Source organism: Mixophyes fleayi, chromosome 10, assembly GCF_038048845.1.
Source record: "Mixophyes fleayi isolate aMixFle1 chromosome 10, aMixFle1.hap1, whole genome shotgun sequence".
NCBI lineage: Eukaryota > Metazoa > Chordata > Amphibia > Anura > Limnodynastidae > Mixophyes > Mixophyes fleayi.
In genome coordinates, this window is record NC_134411.1 from 5,319,935 (window position 1) to 5,336,918 (window position 16,984).

General features: G+C 40.6%; 1 protein-coding gene across 4 annotated transcripts; it reads left to right on the top strand.

Annotated features, from left to right (window-relative positions):
- Positions 1–1,101: 1,101 nt before the first annotated feature.
- Positions 1,102–14,877, top strand: ZFTA (zinc finger translocation associated). 4 transcript variants are annotated; one of them, XM_075187717.1, is made up of 6 exons: positions 1,102–1,435; positions 3,337–3,792; positions 4,007–5,698; positions 5,937–6,467; positions 9,609–10,031; positions 13,936–14,877. In XM_075187717.1, exons 1-6 carry the CDS (start codon positions 1,255–1,257, stop codon positions 14,367–14,369), a joined length of 3,717 nt encoding a protein of 1,238 aa, XP_075043818.1. In that variant the 5' UTR covers positions 1,102–1,254; the 3' UTR covers positions 14,370–14,877. The 4 variants fall into 4 exon arrangements, with proteins under 4 accessions (XP_075043818.1, XP_075043817.1, XP_075043819.1 ...); XM_075187716.1 differs by having other exon boundaries at positions 1,103–1,435; positions 5,934–6,467; XM_075187718.1 differs by having other exon boundaries at positions 1,104–1,435; positions 3,337–3,507; positions 5,934–6,467.
- The last annotated feature ends 2,107 nt before the right edge of the window (positions 14,878–16,984 follow it).

Below are 16,984 nucleotides of genomic sequence, written 5' to 3' on the forward strand. Positions count from 1 at the left end.
CTACACAGGTACAGCTGTTTTTCGGAACGTCTGTCCCTGTGGAGATTTTTTTTAATAAATATGAGAAATAGTTCAATCCTTATCCATGCGATAAGGATCGAAAAATATTTTTCATTTTATGCGGCTGTTGATCAATGTGTCCCTTAGAAACTATACCTGGCCACATATTGCTTGTTTTCTGACAATATAACTTTATATGAGTGTATACTAATACAATTGTAGTATATGCACAAAATGTGCTGTACTCACTAACCAAACTTTTGCTTTCACTTTCTATACTGAACTAGAAATGTCACTTTCAATGTAATTAACTGGATTGTGGACGGTGTAAATAATAAACACCTTAAATGTCATTACTCTTAAATATCAACTCATTCAGTGATCTGCCTAGAGGGCTTCAGTTTTAAAATATGATTTGTGCAGGACAGTGCTGCTATACAACCTAAAAAGCATCTGATTTCCCTGTAAAGCATTTCCATGGACCCAGTGATTAGCTCATCGGGTATATCTATATCTTCCCCCTCCATGGGCCCCGTTGTCATGGTGATAAGAGAGGAGCGCCATAAGCCTGTAACGCTCATGCACGATGTAGTCACGTGACCTATGTATAACATACGGGTATATTATATCTGTGTATCGAGTACCAACACCAAATGACAGGTTAAAAGCTCTATGCTCTGCAGTACAACCGCACTTGATAGAGACTGAAAAGAGCATCTGCCCACTATAATATAGTGTAGCTCTGCAGAGCATATCTATCATATGTGTGCGGAACATCCTGCGGCTCTGGTATACAGCACACCGTGCAGAGCTTAGTGTTCCTACAGCTTTCAGTGCATGACACACTCCACACCAGACATGTTTATTAACCATTCTCTCCTCACACAAGAAGCCTCCATGGGAAGAAGTTCCCCGGCCCCTGGGGAGTCGGCTCTTCTCCTCCCGTGTACCGTGCGGCGCTATAAGGGGGTGAACACACCCCCCCCCCCCCGTCCCGTGCGGCGCGGGCTGAGGTCACGCCCCTTCAGTGACAGAATTTCCACGGAATTCTCAGTCCTGTGCGGCGCTGTAATAAAACACCCGCCCAGTGACGTCATTCCCCCCTCCCCGTCCTGTGCGGCGCTGGCTGGTAGGTGACACTGCCCTTTCCGTGGCGTCATGCAGAAGCCCCGCCTTCCTGTGCGGTGCTGAACGGCGTGCATCTCGGGCCCTCCGTGTCTCCGACGTGGACGCTCGGACTGAAGGGCCAGCTAGATGGCTGAGAGGGCGAAGAAAAAGCCAGCGGCGGAAGATATGCAACCTGCGAATCTGAAGGAAGAAGAGCCGGAAGTGACGCTAGGGCCCCACACGGGCCCAGCCCGAGATTCATCATCGAGGAGCGGCAAGCAAGAGCAGGATAGTCCGATGATGCTATTTAAGGAGGAGGCCGCAGGGGGTGAGTGGCGGAGCCTTATAGGAATGGGTGACACATTGTGGTAGAGAGCGGTAACTACAAGGCAGTGGTACTGGCGGCACCTGCTGGCTATGGGAGATATTGCAGAGTGGATTATGACTCGCGACGAGCACAGTGCAGACTGGCTGTAGCTGGTGGTTACAGAGGAAGTCTCTAGCTTCGTTTATTCCGTGCTTAGGCAACCTGTACCTCTCCAGTTGTAGAACTACTAGTCTCAGCACTCACTGTCTGACAGAGCATGATGCGACTTGTAGTTTGATTACATGTGGCTTAGTCACATATTACTTTCGCTTTTACAATTAGTTTTTTTTGTCTAGTTAATATAAAACAAATGTTTAACAATGTAAATAGCACAATTATGAGTCCTGGCTGTGTACTTTTATACAATGAATCTTACATTGTATTGTAGAATAAAAGCTGTGTTATCTGTGCATGACTTGCTAGACTAGGTTCTTTCAGAACATTTTGTAATCCACATTCTTTTAACACATGGATTGAACATTATATCCCAGAGTGGGATCCTTATCAGGATCAGGAAAATGTATATATTCGTTTAGAGGAATTCCACAAGGTTTGGAACACATTGAATCAGAGTTGATCATTCAGATAGGGGATCATACCTGAATTTTTTTTAGTATCCCACAAATATAACTATATTCATGTTTGCTTTATTTTTCTATACATTTACATACTTCATTCTGCGCAGAGAAACTTCTCTCCCATTGTCTGCAAATAGAGAGCTGCTTTGTGAGCCCAACAAATCATAAGAATACAGGCTATCCTTTTACTAGGATGTCATGACAAGTGTCTCAAGACTCATCATCATCACCATTTATTTATATAGCGCCACTGAATCCGCATCGCTGTACAGAGAACTCATTCACATCAGTCCCTGCCACATTGGAGCTTACAGTCTAAATTCTCTAACACACACAGACAGAGAGAGACTAGGGTTAATTTTTTGATAGCAGCCAATTAACCTACTAGTATGTTTTTGGAGTGTGGGAGGAAACTGGAGCACCCGGAGGAAACCCACGCAAGCACGGGGAGAACATACAAACTCCACACAGATAAGTCCATGGTCGGGAATTGAACTCATGACCTCAGCGCTGTGAGGCAGAAGTGCTAACCACTTAGGCACCGTGCTGCCTCATTAGTTCATATTGAATACATAAGATATGTTCTCAGGAGTATTGGTGTAGCTCACAAAATGGCTGGCTAGATGCAAATGGATGGTGACTAGGTACTGTAACATACTTGCTTGACGGAAGTGAAATACAAATAACAGCCAAGAAATTAACATCGGTGCTCAAATTATTATGGAAAATTGTAGACAATTTACTTAATTTTAACCAAACAAGCATTACATTTTGAACAAAGTATTTCTGACATGAGAATAAATTCTGTTCATGAAAAAGTTCATTAAAAAGTGCTGTACTAATTATTCTAATTATACTAATAATTACTAATTAAAGGATAATAATAATAATAATAATATTCCTTTTTAAAATCAGTAATATTTCAGTATTGTTGGAATTAATGGAATGAGCATTATTTGAATGTGAGCAAAACCCAGGGGCAGGTAGGGGCATCTGATCCTTGGACCGGTTCCATAGTGGGCTATCATGGGTCACTGGACCACCTGCATTAGTCTTACTTTAAAATGTTCCTAATAGGCTGCTGAGTTGAGTCTTGCCCCCCGGGGCTAACATTTGCCAGCCCTCCCCTTGCACTATTCACTCTGGATGGTGCAGTTCTTTTGATTGTATTATATCTGACACAGAAACTGAAATTGAATAAGTTATTGTTCCTTCTGTAGCTTTGTGGAGAGATTATCTACTGTTTGTCTCTGCAAGTGTAACCAGTTACTTTGTTACTTCCAGATACCAGCTCAATAAATGCCATGTATCCAGAGCCTTTGGATTCGTATCCTGGTGAACTTTTCCCAATTTCTTCTTCCTTTACTTGGAGTTCGCCGGATAGTAGTGGAGAAAGCAGAATCCACGCGGGAGGAATAGTACAAGAGACCTGTGAGGAGCGTGCTTCCCGTCCGGGTAATAGTCGTATTCCTGGAAAAGACCATCGACGTTACTACCACAATCACTGGAGACTTGAGTATTTGATGGACTTCAATGCTCACTCTCACAGCATGATCTGTATGGTATGTGGCAGTTCTTTGGCCACTTTAAAGCTCAGCACCATCAAACGCCACATTCGTCAGAAACACCCCTATTCTCTCAATTGGACTCCCTGCGAAAAGGAGGTCATTATTGGTAGCTGGGATGCGCACCTATGTTTTGATGCTCAGACACTTACAGGAAGTGAAGAGCAGGGGGCAGGTAATTCTAGAACAAGCCCTTGGTTCCTTGGTTTCTGTTATTAATGTCCAACTACAGCATCGAGCTTCAGAATTTTTAGGATTGTCTCTGTGTTATGCTCTGTCTTATATTTCTTGTGTTGACACTTTCTCCTTGCTGTTTTTTATTTGCTGTTCTGTTTTCTATTTTCTATTCTATTAAGTTTTTATCTTAGTGTTTGCCTCTCTTTTTACAGATGGTATAAAAGCCAGAACTGGTCCCAAAAAGAAAAGACGTCGACTCCCTCCAGTAGCCAAAGGAACATGGCGTCATGTGTTTGGTCCTGAGCGTCCACAGCCTTCACCTCCTGACAAAAGTCAACTGGAACAGTACATGAACGAGTCTATTCAGCAGTGGTTCAGATTAGAATTTTTGATGGATTACGATTGTCAAGGTAACAAGCTCCACTGCATGATGTGTACAACTGCCATACCAAGTCTCAGTCTAACTGACATCAAGCATCATATCTTGGACACCCATCCCACGTCTCTTCAATTCAGCCCTACTCAGAAAAGTGTTATACTAGAAGCCTGGGTAAATCGTAAGGACACCTCAGTGGATGAATTGGAGATGGACGAAGAAATGGATGATGACGAGGAGGAGGAAGACGAGGAAGAGGCAGAAGAGGATCTGGTGAAAAAAGATTTTACAGAAGATGGTCAAGTAGAGAGTGCACTGACAAAAAAAAGATTGGAAAAGATTGTATTGAAGGGGACAACTAAAGGAGAGTTCAGAGAGAATGATGAAGACGTTCAGCTTATCGAGGAAGAAAATCTCAAACTTGGCAAGGCAGAAATGGTGGAGGAACAAAAACTAGATCCCAGAGAGGTGCAGCTGGTGGAGGGAGAGGAACAGACAGCTGGAGAGGTGCAGCTGATGGAGGTAGAGGGAGAAAAATCTGGAAAGGAGCAGCTGCTGGGCGAGAAAGCAATGAAGGCTAAAGAGGAGCAATTGTTGGAGGAAGAGAAACGGAAAGCTAGAGAGTTAGAGCTGCTGGAGGAGCAAAAGAAAGCTAGGGAGGCCCAGCTGTTGGAGGAGCAACAGAAAGCTAGGGAGGCCCAGCTGTTGGAGGAGCAACAGAAAGCTAGGGAGGCCCAGCTGTTGGAGGAGCAACAGATAGCTAGGGAGGCACAGCTACTGGAGGAGCAACAGAAAGCTAGGGAGGCACAGCTACTGGAGGAACAACGGAAAGCTAGAGAGGCGCAACTTTTGGAGGAGCAACGGAAAGCTAGAGAGGCGCAACTTTTGGAGGAGCAACAAAAAGCTAGGGAGGTGCAACTTTTGGAAGAGCAACGGAAAGCTAGGGAGGTGCAACTTTTGGAAGAGCAACAGAAAACTAGGGAAGCGCAACTTTTGGAAGAGCAACAGAAAACTAGGGAAGCGCAACTTTTGGAAGAGCAACAGAAAGCTAGGGAGGCTGCTCTGCTGGAGGAGGAGCAACGGAAAGTCAAAGAGGTGCAGCTTCTGGAGGAAGAGAAGAAGAAAGCCAGAGAAGTACAGCTGGTGGAGGAAGAGAAAATGAAAGCTAGGGAGGCAAAACTCCTGGAGGAAACGAATGTGAGGGAGGCTAATAGACTGGATCAAGAGGAGCAAAAAGCGAAAGAGATCCAAAGGTTATCAATGAACCAACAGAATGTGGAAGGAGAACGGATTGTAAAGATAGAGGATGAGCAGAATGTTGAACTGATCAAGAGTTCTAAAGAAGACACGCAGCCTACAGTGAAGATAATAATTGTGAAGAAGCAGAGGGAGATGGAGGGACAGACTTGGCAGAAACTGCATGAAGAGGGGAAACCACAGTCTGTTGAGCCAGAAAAGCAAATAATACAGGTGCAGCGAGTTCAGCAAGCACCAACAGTGCTGGGACTTGGACTTCCTGTGTTAAAAGGTGAGTGTCTCAAAAAAAAAATGTTTTTAAAAATACAGTGCTCAAAGGAAGGTGGAACGAAGCCTAAGTTCATATTATGGACAAAAAACCTGTAGTTTATTCTCTGCATAACGAAAATGCTGAACAGTCCAATACAAAATGTAGGTTAACATATACATTAAATAAATTTGAAGAAGCACATATTTTACTAATTTTAAAAGATAACTGTCTTTTTTTCTTTTATTTTAATTTTCAGTAGAAACTCGAAGACCGATCATTATAACACGGGTCTCTGTCATCCCAGAGCATACGCTCCTCCAGACATCAAAACCTTCCACTTCTGTTGCTGACGTTTCAAAAACCTGGCGGGTTATTGCTCCCAAGGTCAACCTAGTAGAACCTAAAACACAAAAAACACCCTCTGCAAGCACTGAATCTTCCCAGTGGCCTGCTGGGGTCGATCCTATGATATGGGAGGTGAGTCTGTGGCGTGGTAACAGCAGTTATTCCAGTAATCGTAGCCAATACAACTCTTACCAAATGCGTTGGCGCTCAGACTACCTTATGGACTTCAATGGATTGCGTGGCAGTGTGGTCTGCATGTACTGCTGCTCCACTCTAACGGTTCTAAAAGAGAGCAGCCTCAAAAGACACATCATACAAAAGCACCCACATACAGGAAACTTCACCAGCGAGGAGAAGGCAGCCGTCATCCTTGATTGGGAGACAAAGTTGTCTGAAATAAAGAAGATAGCAGCAAAGCATAACATCGAAGGAGTTGTTATAGGAGGTAAGGAATGCATGACAAGAATATCTGGTTTATGTAGAAGCTAAATAAAAAATATTCAGTATTAGGATTTGTATTCTATGTATGTTTATGTACAGTAGCAGGGAGAGGATTGAACTGGACAAACAGCAACTAGGGAGGCAATGCTTTCTAATCACAAGTAGCCTACTTCTATTTTTTTAACCTATCTATAATACCTGTCTGTACATGTTTTGATTAGTGTAGGGCACCTAATATTGCTTTTTATTTAAATTCCATGGTTTTGGCTAGATTATGCCACAAGATACATAAGTAGCAATAACACAGTTGCAGGTAGTTTACATGCATTATTTGGATAAATGGTTTTGCTGGAGGGAGCAAAGCAGTTAATTGTGCAGGCTGCCATATGCCTTGCAAAAGCTACTCCTCAGTGTAGCACGCGTCGGCATTTGCTGGTGGTGTTACATATTTGACTCCTGTCTATATTATAAGATTGGATATGTATATGAATGAAAGGTTGCAGGATAGAAAGGTCGGAATAGGATCTAGTAATACATGTGGTGTATGGATGAATTAACAATTGAAAAGATAATGGTCTCTGCCTTGACACACAGGACAAAAGGATAATTAAGCCTAGGGAACTGTGGAAGATTGAATTGAATGGAATTTATAACTAAAAGTGCCTTATATACCAGCACCGTATTATTGACCGTACATGATAGAAATCCAGTATAAGGATATTTGGTCAAGCTTGAATACAAGAGGAGCTTGAATAATTAGGCAGCTCTCTAGATACAATAAGCACCAACCTTCAGCACAATATTATCGAAATATTTGATTTTAAGCATTATAATTCATGTTACTAAAGAATCGATGTTCAATTGACTGGATATACAAGTGAAATAAACAGGCAACACACAACTTTGAAGGTTGATCTGCATTTTTAATACACTTTTCTTCAAACAGATATAATCACATAAGCATTATTTATATCTGCTTTTAATATCTTGCTGTTGTCTATAATTCGGGAACCCTTAGGAATAAAATAACATATTTTAAATGAATATTTATCATAGTTTTAAACACATGCCAGAGTGACCCCCCCCCCCCCCCCCCAAAAAAAAAAATCGCTCTTTAAGCTTGGAACTCCCACATGGAAGAGCAAACTTTGCAAACATGAAAATGATGTTTGGAAATTGGTAGGTCTTCTAGGAATCCACAGATGCAGGACCAGATGATAGTATAAAACCAAAATCTATTGTAATTAGTTTTATACTCCTTGGGTTCTTAGGTGACTAATCTAGTCACCTCTTTCTTGCTTGCTATGTTATTTGAATAGACATTTTCTTTTAAACAGCTTCTGTAGTGTTGCTTGGTTGTATATGTGGCTATAGAGAAAAAGGAACAGGACAGGATGAGGGGATTTTATAGCACGTGTCCAATGGCTTCAGTGCTATTTTAGAGCTCACAATCTCCCTAAAAGGTCATTTATTCTCTGCATATTCACTTTGTGTCTCACAAGCACTGCATTCTAATGTGGCCATGATAAGATGTTGTATTTTTTTTATTTGTGGTAATGGACAGTCTATAACTTTCATGCCATGTTGAATTAGAAATCTTATTAATGGTGTTGTATAGCCTTCAGTAAAGAAAACAATAGTTTGCTTGGCAATTACTAATTTATATATCCGAATGTATCATATTAAAAATATGCAGTAAAAATGATCCTAGCATTTTCCTGCAGTTTCCTCTTGTGCTTCATGTGCGGCTCACAACATCTAACCACTATTGCTCCTACCGGGTAGGTGGCTGTGGAAGGGGAACAGTTATTCAAGGCATGGAGGGATCCTGCTTCCTATCCATGTCTGTGTCCTCTGCCCTTCCTAGACCTGTAGTTGGAGCGCTGCTCTTCAGTTGTTATAAAACTACAGGTCACAGCCAGTCTGCCAGGACATGCTGGGTCGTTTGCTTCCAGAACGCCTGTCTTGCTTAGTCTTTGTACTGTGGTATACCCTGTGTGTAGCATACTGTATCCTTGGTATGGGAATACGTAATACTTGACACGGAGTCTACTGTGTGTTTGTAAATTCTAAATTGCTGTGGAATGAATTTACATTGGAGCATGCTGTCTGTAAAGTATAACGGCCATGCTGTGGCCTTGCCTTGTAAAGGAAAGGTGCAATGTGACAATGAGGGAGTTGTGGTCTATGTGGGAGCAGTGGTAAATGATAGACACAAGATATCGATGCCAGGCTTGAAACATTTTTTTTTTGTAGACCCCCTGCCCATTCAGCCAGTGAGTTATATTATCTCTTTTTCCATCAAGCTTCAGAAGAAAAGAGCGAGGCATATAAAATTCAGCCACCAAGAAGTGTATATAGGGGATAAATAATGCAGTAACAGCGCAATGAAATGTTTTGGGTTTTTGTTTCTTGTTTGTTTTTTTACACAACATTTTTGTAGTGTTAGCATAGTAATTCTGGTGGTGGTTATAGGCTGTTTGTTTTTTTTCTGGAATTTATATGTATATACGTGTGTGTGTGTGTGTGTATATATATGTGTTATATTTATATATATATATATATATATATATATATATATATATATATATATATATCTATATCTATCTCTTTCTTTTCAAACTGCATCAAGTAGAGAAACATGAGAGGAAGCCCAAGAGTTAAAAGATCAATACAAACATAAATATATTAGAAGACAAAGATACAGAAAATCAACATGTTACAGGGTCGATGAGGCAAAATAAAGATAAACATATCAACCTGTCTGAGTCATTAAATAGAATATACTATTTCTAACGATCCCATGCTGTGTTAATTTATAATGACTTCTGTTATGCAATAACATTTGGGGCATATCTGTAAGTACTATTTTGTAAGTGAAGTTTTAGCTTTTTTTATTTATTTATTTATTTATTTTTTTCCCACTGGTTCTTTCCGAACTTGATTTCTATTTTATAGGGCTCATTGACTAATAAAAGTAAAATTTGCACTAGACCCTAGCAACTAATTAGACAGATAAAATATAATTGCTGATTGGTTACTGTCGTTCAGTGCAAAATGTGCCTCTAAGTGCAATGTTGGTAAATGAGCTCTTATGTGTCTCTCCAAATTCTTAATTCACCATCTCTCTCTTGTTCAAATTTAGACCAGTTACTGAACGTGATTAAGAAACCCGACTGTGACTCTGTGGAAGAAGAGGAGGAAGAGGGTAGCTTGACTGGTGTGTTGCCAGAAGGCAAAGGTGCTTCTTGGGAATTTGCTTTTGGAAGACTGCAAGGCAAAGGAAAGGACCCTCGTAAGAACCAGCATGACCGTTGGAAGCTAGAGTACCTAATGGACTACACCCCGACTAAGGATGGATTGGTCTGTATGGTATGTGGAGTGACACTATTGAATCCAAAAATCAGCACAGTGAAGATGCACATCCAGCAGAAACATCCAGATACAACGTACCTGAGTGATCAAGAGAAGGCTGTGGTTATGGAAGAGTGGGAGCAAAAAATTGCTGCTGGCAAGAAAGGGGATGACTGCCAAGATGGCGAGGACGAAATCTGCATAGAAATAAATGGTAAGGAGAACGTGTGTGTGTGTGTGTGTGTGTGTGTGTGTGTGTGTGTGTGTGTGTCTGTGTGGACATATACTTAGAGCGAACAACCTTCCTCTCAGGTGATACGTCACAACGTCCCCTTTCACAGTGAGCCCTCATATCTGAAGAATTCAGATATTAGATGTGGGTTAAGCACCAACTCTTGGGATACATGGCAGTTGATAAAAAGAAAAACAGTGAATTAATTTCCTTTAGTTTTAGTAGAGCCCCCAAGCACATGAGATTTACTCCCCTATAAGAATAGCATAGTTGTATGAGATTTTCAGAGGACTTCTCTCAGTCGGAGAAGTTGTAGTAGTCTTCTACAATGCTGGTCCTGTTAAAGAAATATTTGTATGTTACATTAAAGATCAAATATTGATTCTGGGATTTTCTGTTCTCCCTTGTTCTCCAAGCTACCCCTGCAGGTAAAAAACCATAGATAACTCTCATATCACTTGTAAATATCCAGTAGTGGAGGCACTGCAGTGTCTTGAATGTCAATGCATTTAGAAATCAGATTGACAACATACTTCACCTCCCAGCAGCTTTGTCTGGTTCCTGCTGGGGGAGAAACTTTTGTTGGTGTGTTCTCTAAATACATTGATATTCGGCCCATTCCGGTCTCCCCTCTACTTATATTCATAGCCCTGCAAATGCTCAGGGCCTCCAGTTCTTATATTCTTCACAGTTGCTATCCACCCTGTCCAAACTACGACGCTAAAGGTCATTACACCAAGGTGAATGTCCCATCTTAGTCCCACAACTTCTCTTGTTCCTGTATTATTAAAACCAAAGTGGGATAGAGAATAGTGATGGGTAGTTCACGAATGATCCGCTCAAAATGAACTAATCTTCAGAGTGAACCATCTCATTTACTTCATCAGGAACTAAAACAAGTGAATGTCTAAAGCTGGGTACACACTACACAGTTTTCAACCAATAATCGGCTAAATCAGCCGACATACGACCGCTCGTTCAAAAGTCAGGTCAGTGTGTACAGTGACACGATGGTCGAAAGTCTGCCCAAATGGACGATTGTCGCCTCATTTGGTTGGTCGTACCGTTTAATATTTTCGTTCCAATCTCGTTTCCGCTGTGTAGTGTGTATAAACTTCCGACCGATCCACAACAGTGAGTATGAAATTTGTCATTGCTCACGACAACATGGCTGTAAAAAGTCGCTAAAGGGACGTCCGCTCTTCCCTTTATCGTCCTAACAAGGCTAGTGTGTATGCAGTCCATGGACCGAGCGATCGGAACATCGATCGCATGTAAAATCGCTCGGCATAAAAAGTTGGTCGAAATTTCTGTAGTGTGTACCCAGCTTAACTCTCCTTGCTCAGTAGTTCAATAGTTCATCTAGTTAATTTGAATCATTTGGCTCTTTTGGCTCATTTGAATAATTTAGATCATGAACTAAATGGGCTAAATTAACTAAGGGGTAAATTTATCAAGCTTCGAGTTTGAAAAAGTGGAGATGTTGCCTATAGTAGATTCTACTTGTCATTTTGTAGAATATACTAAATAAATGAGAACTAGAATCTGATTGGTTGCCATAGGCAACATCTTCATTTTTTCAAACTCGCAGCTTAATAAATTCTCCCCTAAATGAGCTAAATAAACTAATCTTTTGAGTGAACTAGGTCAGAATGAACTAATCTCCAAAATGAACTAGATTTCCCATCACCAATCGAGAAGTCACCTGTGCAGCCAATGTAGTTGCAATCTTGGGTGATTGAATCATTCAGAGCTGGCCTACTAGTAAGTGGTCTGCCCAGAGATGGACAGAATAATGTATCAGGATCAGCTAGTGAAACAAATCTAACAGCCATCAGGATCTTTTTAAGAGCCAGGGAAGATGTGCATCCACTGACCTCGAAATGACTCCCAACAAATGTTCCTTTTTGACATGGAAAATTCTTTATTTTTCAAAGGTACTTTTTGCTGAATGTAGTAGTCCATACTTTTGAAATGAAACACCTTGCCAGTTTAGTTTCTTTCTATTAAAATAACTCGCCAACCTAATTTGGGTTGTATCTTTGAATATACTGCATTAGGGAATAATGTTCTGCTTGGAAGGCTAAGAGGCCCTGCTGCAGTTTTCCCCACTTATTCTAGTTGAGCTCAGCTTCAGCTGGGGAAAAGATGCCTAGAAAAGTGTTTCATTTGCCATGGATCAGCACAATATCTTATAATCTTACACAAATAAAAAGCTCAACGTTTCTTTTGGGTACTGCCCAACAACCCTGAAATAAGCTTGGTATATTATTTTATAATGGATATGTTTTGTTATTTATTATATATTTATCCTTTTAGATTGTTTTAATATCGTTAAGCAGCCCACTGACAGCCTGTCTGTGCCACTACAGGATTTGAATCTATTTTTTTCAGGCTCCTTTTGAGCCTCTTTAGTCAGTAGTTCTGTCCTTGTTAGAATGTGATCACTTCAAGAGGATTTCAGATTTTAATGCACTCTCTTGTCTCTCCCGAGTTTCTTATTTTTAATTATCAATGGTGTCCTCTTAAAAAGATCTTCTTGCTTTCTCTGTGTCTAGTCTTTCCTCTGGAATCAAACCTGCATTTCTTTCCTTGGGTGCACTATGAGACAAGTAAATATCAATTGACAGAACCTCTGCCCTGGGGCAAGATAGTTTACAAAGTTGGGTTTTATGGTGAATAGAACATACCATCTGGCACTGCCATTATAACAGAGTTGAATAATTATTTGCCACTTGAGTTACTATTGGGACATGCAGGTCAACAGTAGAAAGGTGGCAGATGTATCCTATCTTTGATCTACTATTGTCTATTTTATGGGAAGTATGGGCTCTTGTCAATGTGACCATTACACCTTTTATAGTAGCATCAAAACCAAAGAGTGCAAAACACACTAAGCCTGATTCATTAAGGCACGCAAAAGGAACGTAATGTGTGTTTGTTTTAAAAATGTACATGAAACAGGTACACGCATGTCTGTATTGGACAAGAAGCGGATGTGAATATATATGTGGTGATGAATACGGGTGTTGGTCTGCTCTACTAGACATGACACGGCAGGATACGTCCAATACATATGTGGAATATAAACTGACAAAAGAACGTACAGAAAAAAAAAGCTATTCATTTAATGTCACCTGTTAATAATATAGTCATGAATGACAAATCTGTCGTAGGTGCCCTTTGCGCTTGAAAATGAATTGGATGTTTCGTTCTGTGGTGTATGATCCAGTTCTGGGCATGTGCAGTATAATTATGTGATTATACATAAAAAATGGACCGTTAGGCTCCTTAATGAATCAGACCCTAAAGCTCCAGTTAAGAAGCATCTCTTAAAGGGGTTGTCCATAAGTTCATCACGTACCTTCTTCCTCCAATGCAGCATTTCAGAAATTACCTGAAACGGATTTGCTATATGAACTCACAGTTGGGCTGTATATATTCATCCAGTGCTGATTAGTCAATTTCTATTCAGCACAACTGAAGAAGGCTGGACAGATTCTGTCATCTAGCAGTATGAGCGAAACTGATCTGTGTCTTATGTGTACTAAAAGCCCCTAGTTGTGACGTGGGATCAAAATGAAGGGGAGCTTTTATCTGAATCTTTTTATCTAGATTTTACTTATTTGACTCAAATCCTGAATTCCTTGTGATTTTTAGTGGAAAAGGCACATACTTTTTCCAGTAGTTAAAATTGCAGCTAAAATGTACTTTTTAGCCCCTCCTACCTAATTTTAATTCAGATGTACAATTTCAGTCTTTGCTGATAGGAGACTGCAGTCATATCAAATAACTTTTTGCCAGGCTTGCTTCCACTTTAAATTTAGGGCTAGCTAAAAGTGTCCGTGTCACCTGCATGATTCTGATATTTCTCTTTTCTCTATAGAGGATTCATCCACCTCTGAATCTAATGGATCAAGTGTAACCTACAATGACCGTTCTGAAATCATTCTACCTACTTCCTCCAAGAATGCTAAATTTACCATGTCCCTACCCCCACCATGCAATAGTGCAAAGCGCAACTACCAAGTTCGCTGGCGCACAGAATTCATGATGGACTATGACTGCCGTCGACAGGGCCTCATCTGTATGGTGTGTGGTGGTACACTGGCCACTCTGAAAGTCAGCACTATCAAGCGCCACATAGTCCAGGTGCACCCTTACTCCGTAGACTTCACAGCTGAGGAGCGACAGAGGATCTTGGAGGCCTATAGTGAAATGGCACTACATTACATCCACTCTGAGGAGTGTTTTAAAACCCAGCCCCAGGAGGAAGTGAAAGGACGCAAGAGAAAGGCAGCTGCTGTGGAGGAAGCATGAGGAACCCACAAATCATACTTTAATGCGTGGAGAAGCATCTAAAATCTGTGACCTGGCCCAATGTCTTGCTCACTCCATCGCGCTTTGCAACATTAGGCAGTGTGTCCCCTATAACCTGTTTTTCTCCTCAGGCGGACTTGAATTGAGGGTTAGTCTCAGTGCATCCCATAGTTCTTCCCTTGCTTACAGAGTTACAGTGCATCCTTTAGCCGCTTTCAAAAGTCTAGATATTGTCTACGTTTCCCTCTGCAAGCAGGCTGTAATTATTCACCACCTATTACATACGTGGGTGGCTTTCCACCTTACAGCCACATCAGACTGAAAATCGTGTTCCCGGAGAGATTTTCTTTTGGAACAAACTACATGGCAATGAACTTTTATTTGTGTATATTATTTTAACACGTTATTTTCACCTGAATGCTTTAATCCCGGCAAATGTATTGATTTCCCCCATCCTAAATGTTACCTTTTGTTGCTAAAAATGTGACGCATAAAATTTTTAACAGTTTTGAATGATTTGATCCTTTAATAATTCAATAGTTTCCTGCTTAACCTAATAAAATGCATTTTTACATCCTACAGAATTGTAAAAATGTATACTTTTATTTTTCCATAGTATGATTGTTGCGATCATACTATTGGCCATGAAATGAGGGAATGGCATCACTGCAGCATCATGGAGTTGTGGTCACGTAACCATTTGAGTGCTGTTTAGACTATTCCTTTTCGCTTAGAAAGGGATTTGTGATGACCCCTGGCATAGAATGTCTGTTTCCTTGGCTCATCTGCCTCATGCAGGCTTTCACTCATAAGAAAGCATTTCCAAGTTTAAATTTCAAACCAAAACGTGTTTGGTAGCTTACTTGGGGACCTTTTTTTTTTTTTTTTTTTCATTTCCTTTTCTGTTTATTTTATTTGACTTATAAATATGGAAAACATACTCCAATAAAAAAAACTGACCTGTGTAATATTGTATGTTGCTGATATTGCTCTGTTCTCTAGTGAGGTTGTAACCATTTACTTGTATTACTTAACTACAATTAGTAGTGTTGAAGGTTGAAGCTGTTTGTCAAAGAAATATAAAATGCTTATCATGTGTGGATCAGCCAACATAAACAACATATAATCAGTTCATTGGTGTTTAAAAGGATCATTTAAAGAGGACTTAGATAACTTTCAAGGCTAGGCCTTGTTTTAGGGGACAGTTTAAGAAAATATTTTCCTAGCTGATAATTCAGCTTTAAATCATGTTGCCTATGCAAATTGAACCATTGGAAAGAATTATATATATATAAAAAAATGGCTTGGCAATCACATTCATGATTATTATGGGGGAAATGCATCCAATAAATGTCACATTAGTGTAATCATTAAAAATGTCCTCCTAATGAGCAAATTTAACCTTTTTCAAGTTTTTTTAAAATCAGAAAATTTTTTTATTATATTTTTCTTCTTTTATCACTCAACATAAAAAAAAGCCCATAACATTAGGCTGCAACAATCAAAAACTAAACCCACACAGGGGTAATAATTGTCATAAGTTCATGCATACATTGTCAGGACACATCATACATCAGCAAATCTAAGCAGGTTAGGATCTAACTTCAGATATATTTAAAGAATGTACAGACATCTCAGTATTTGACATGCAACACAGGAATAATCTCCCCGGGCAACCTGCCTACGACTAGCATTCAATGAGGGATTGAAATAACAATAGTAATAATTGTGGCTGGGTGCCCGCCTCCAACATAATACTCTCAAGATAGGTCCACCTCCCTCAATCCCTCTGTAACATAAGGATATATTCTCCATCTATACCAGATCTTCTCATACTTGTCAAGCAAATTTCTGCTAGTGTACATGAATCGCTCATGGCCTACTGTGTCATTAACCAGATCAATCCAATCCTTCAAGGCCGGACACTCCGGGGTCATCCACTTCCTTGCAATCACCACCCTTGCCAACATAAGTAAAGTAGTAATGAGTAATCTAATAAGCTTATGAGTATTCTTGGTCAGGCCCAAACCAAATATGCATAGTCTTGGTGTGATGGCGTATACTCCCACTCCCAATCGTATTAAACAGGCACCCACCTCCCTCCAAAAGGAAGACACCAATGGGCATTTCCAAAGCATGTGCCAAAAGTCCCCCCTCACACTCCCACACTTGGGACACAGGACCAATTGTCCCCCACTAAATTTAGACAGTCGAACGGGAATAAAATACGCTCTACGTAGAAGGAATCTGACACGGACTGTTCAAAATAGTATCCCAGGTTTTATCGTTAATTTCCCCCAGATGGGCTTCCCATAGGTGTCGCTGCCCCGGCAAGCCGTCCACACCAGCCGCTTCCAACAGAATTGAATATATGGACGAAATTTGGTGCCTCGAGCCCAACCGCAACAGCTGCACCCGTAGAGGATCTGTACATAAGAACCACCTCTCCAGACCCAGACAGACACCCTCAAACAACCTATAGAGCTATCCATACGTATGTATGGAAGCGTTAATATATGCTATAAGAGGAGAGGAGACCATGACCCTTTAAGCAAGGGGACCCCCAGCCAATATATTCACAATATTACTCCTCCAACACCCCATAACAATCCGGT

What these genes read in the sequence shown, in the direction of transcription:
- ZFTA (XM_075187716.1), top strand. Translation starts at nt 1,255, where the DNA reads ATGGCTGAGAGGGCGAAGAAAAAGCCAGCGGCGGAAGATATGCAACCT. An exon ending in AAGTGAAGAGCAGGGGGCAG is followed by an intron (nt 3,793 to 4,006) that starts GTAATTCTAGAA and finishes CTCTTTTTACAG; the next exon opens with ATGGTATAAAAGCCAGAACT. An exon ending in CGAAGGAGTTGTTATAGGAG is followed by an intron (nt 6,468 to 9,608) that starts GTAAGGAATGCA and finishes GTTCAAATTTAG; the next exon opens with ACCAGTTACTGAACGTGATT.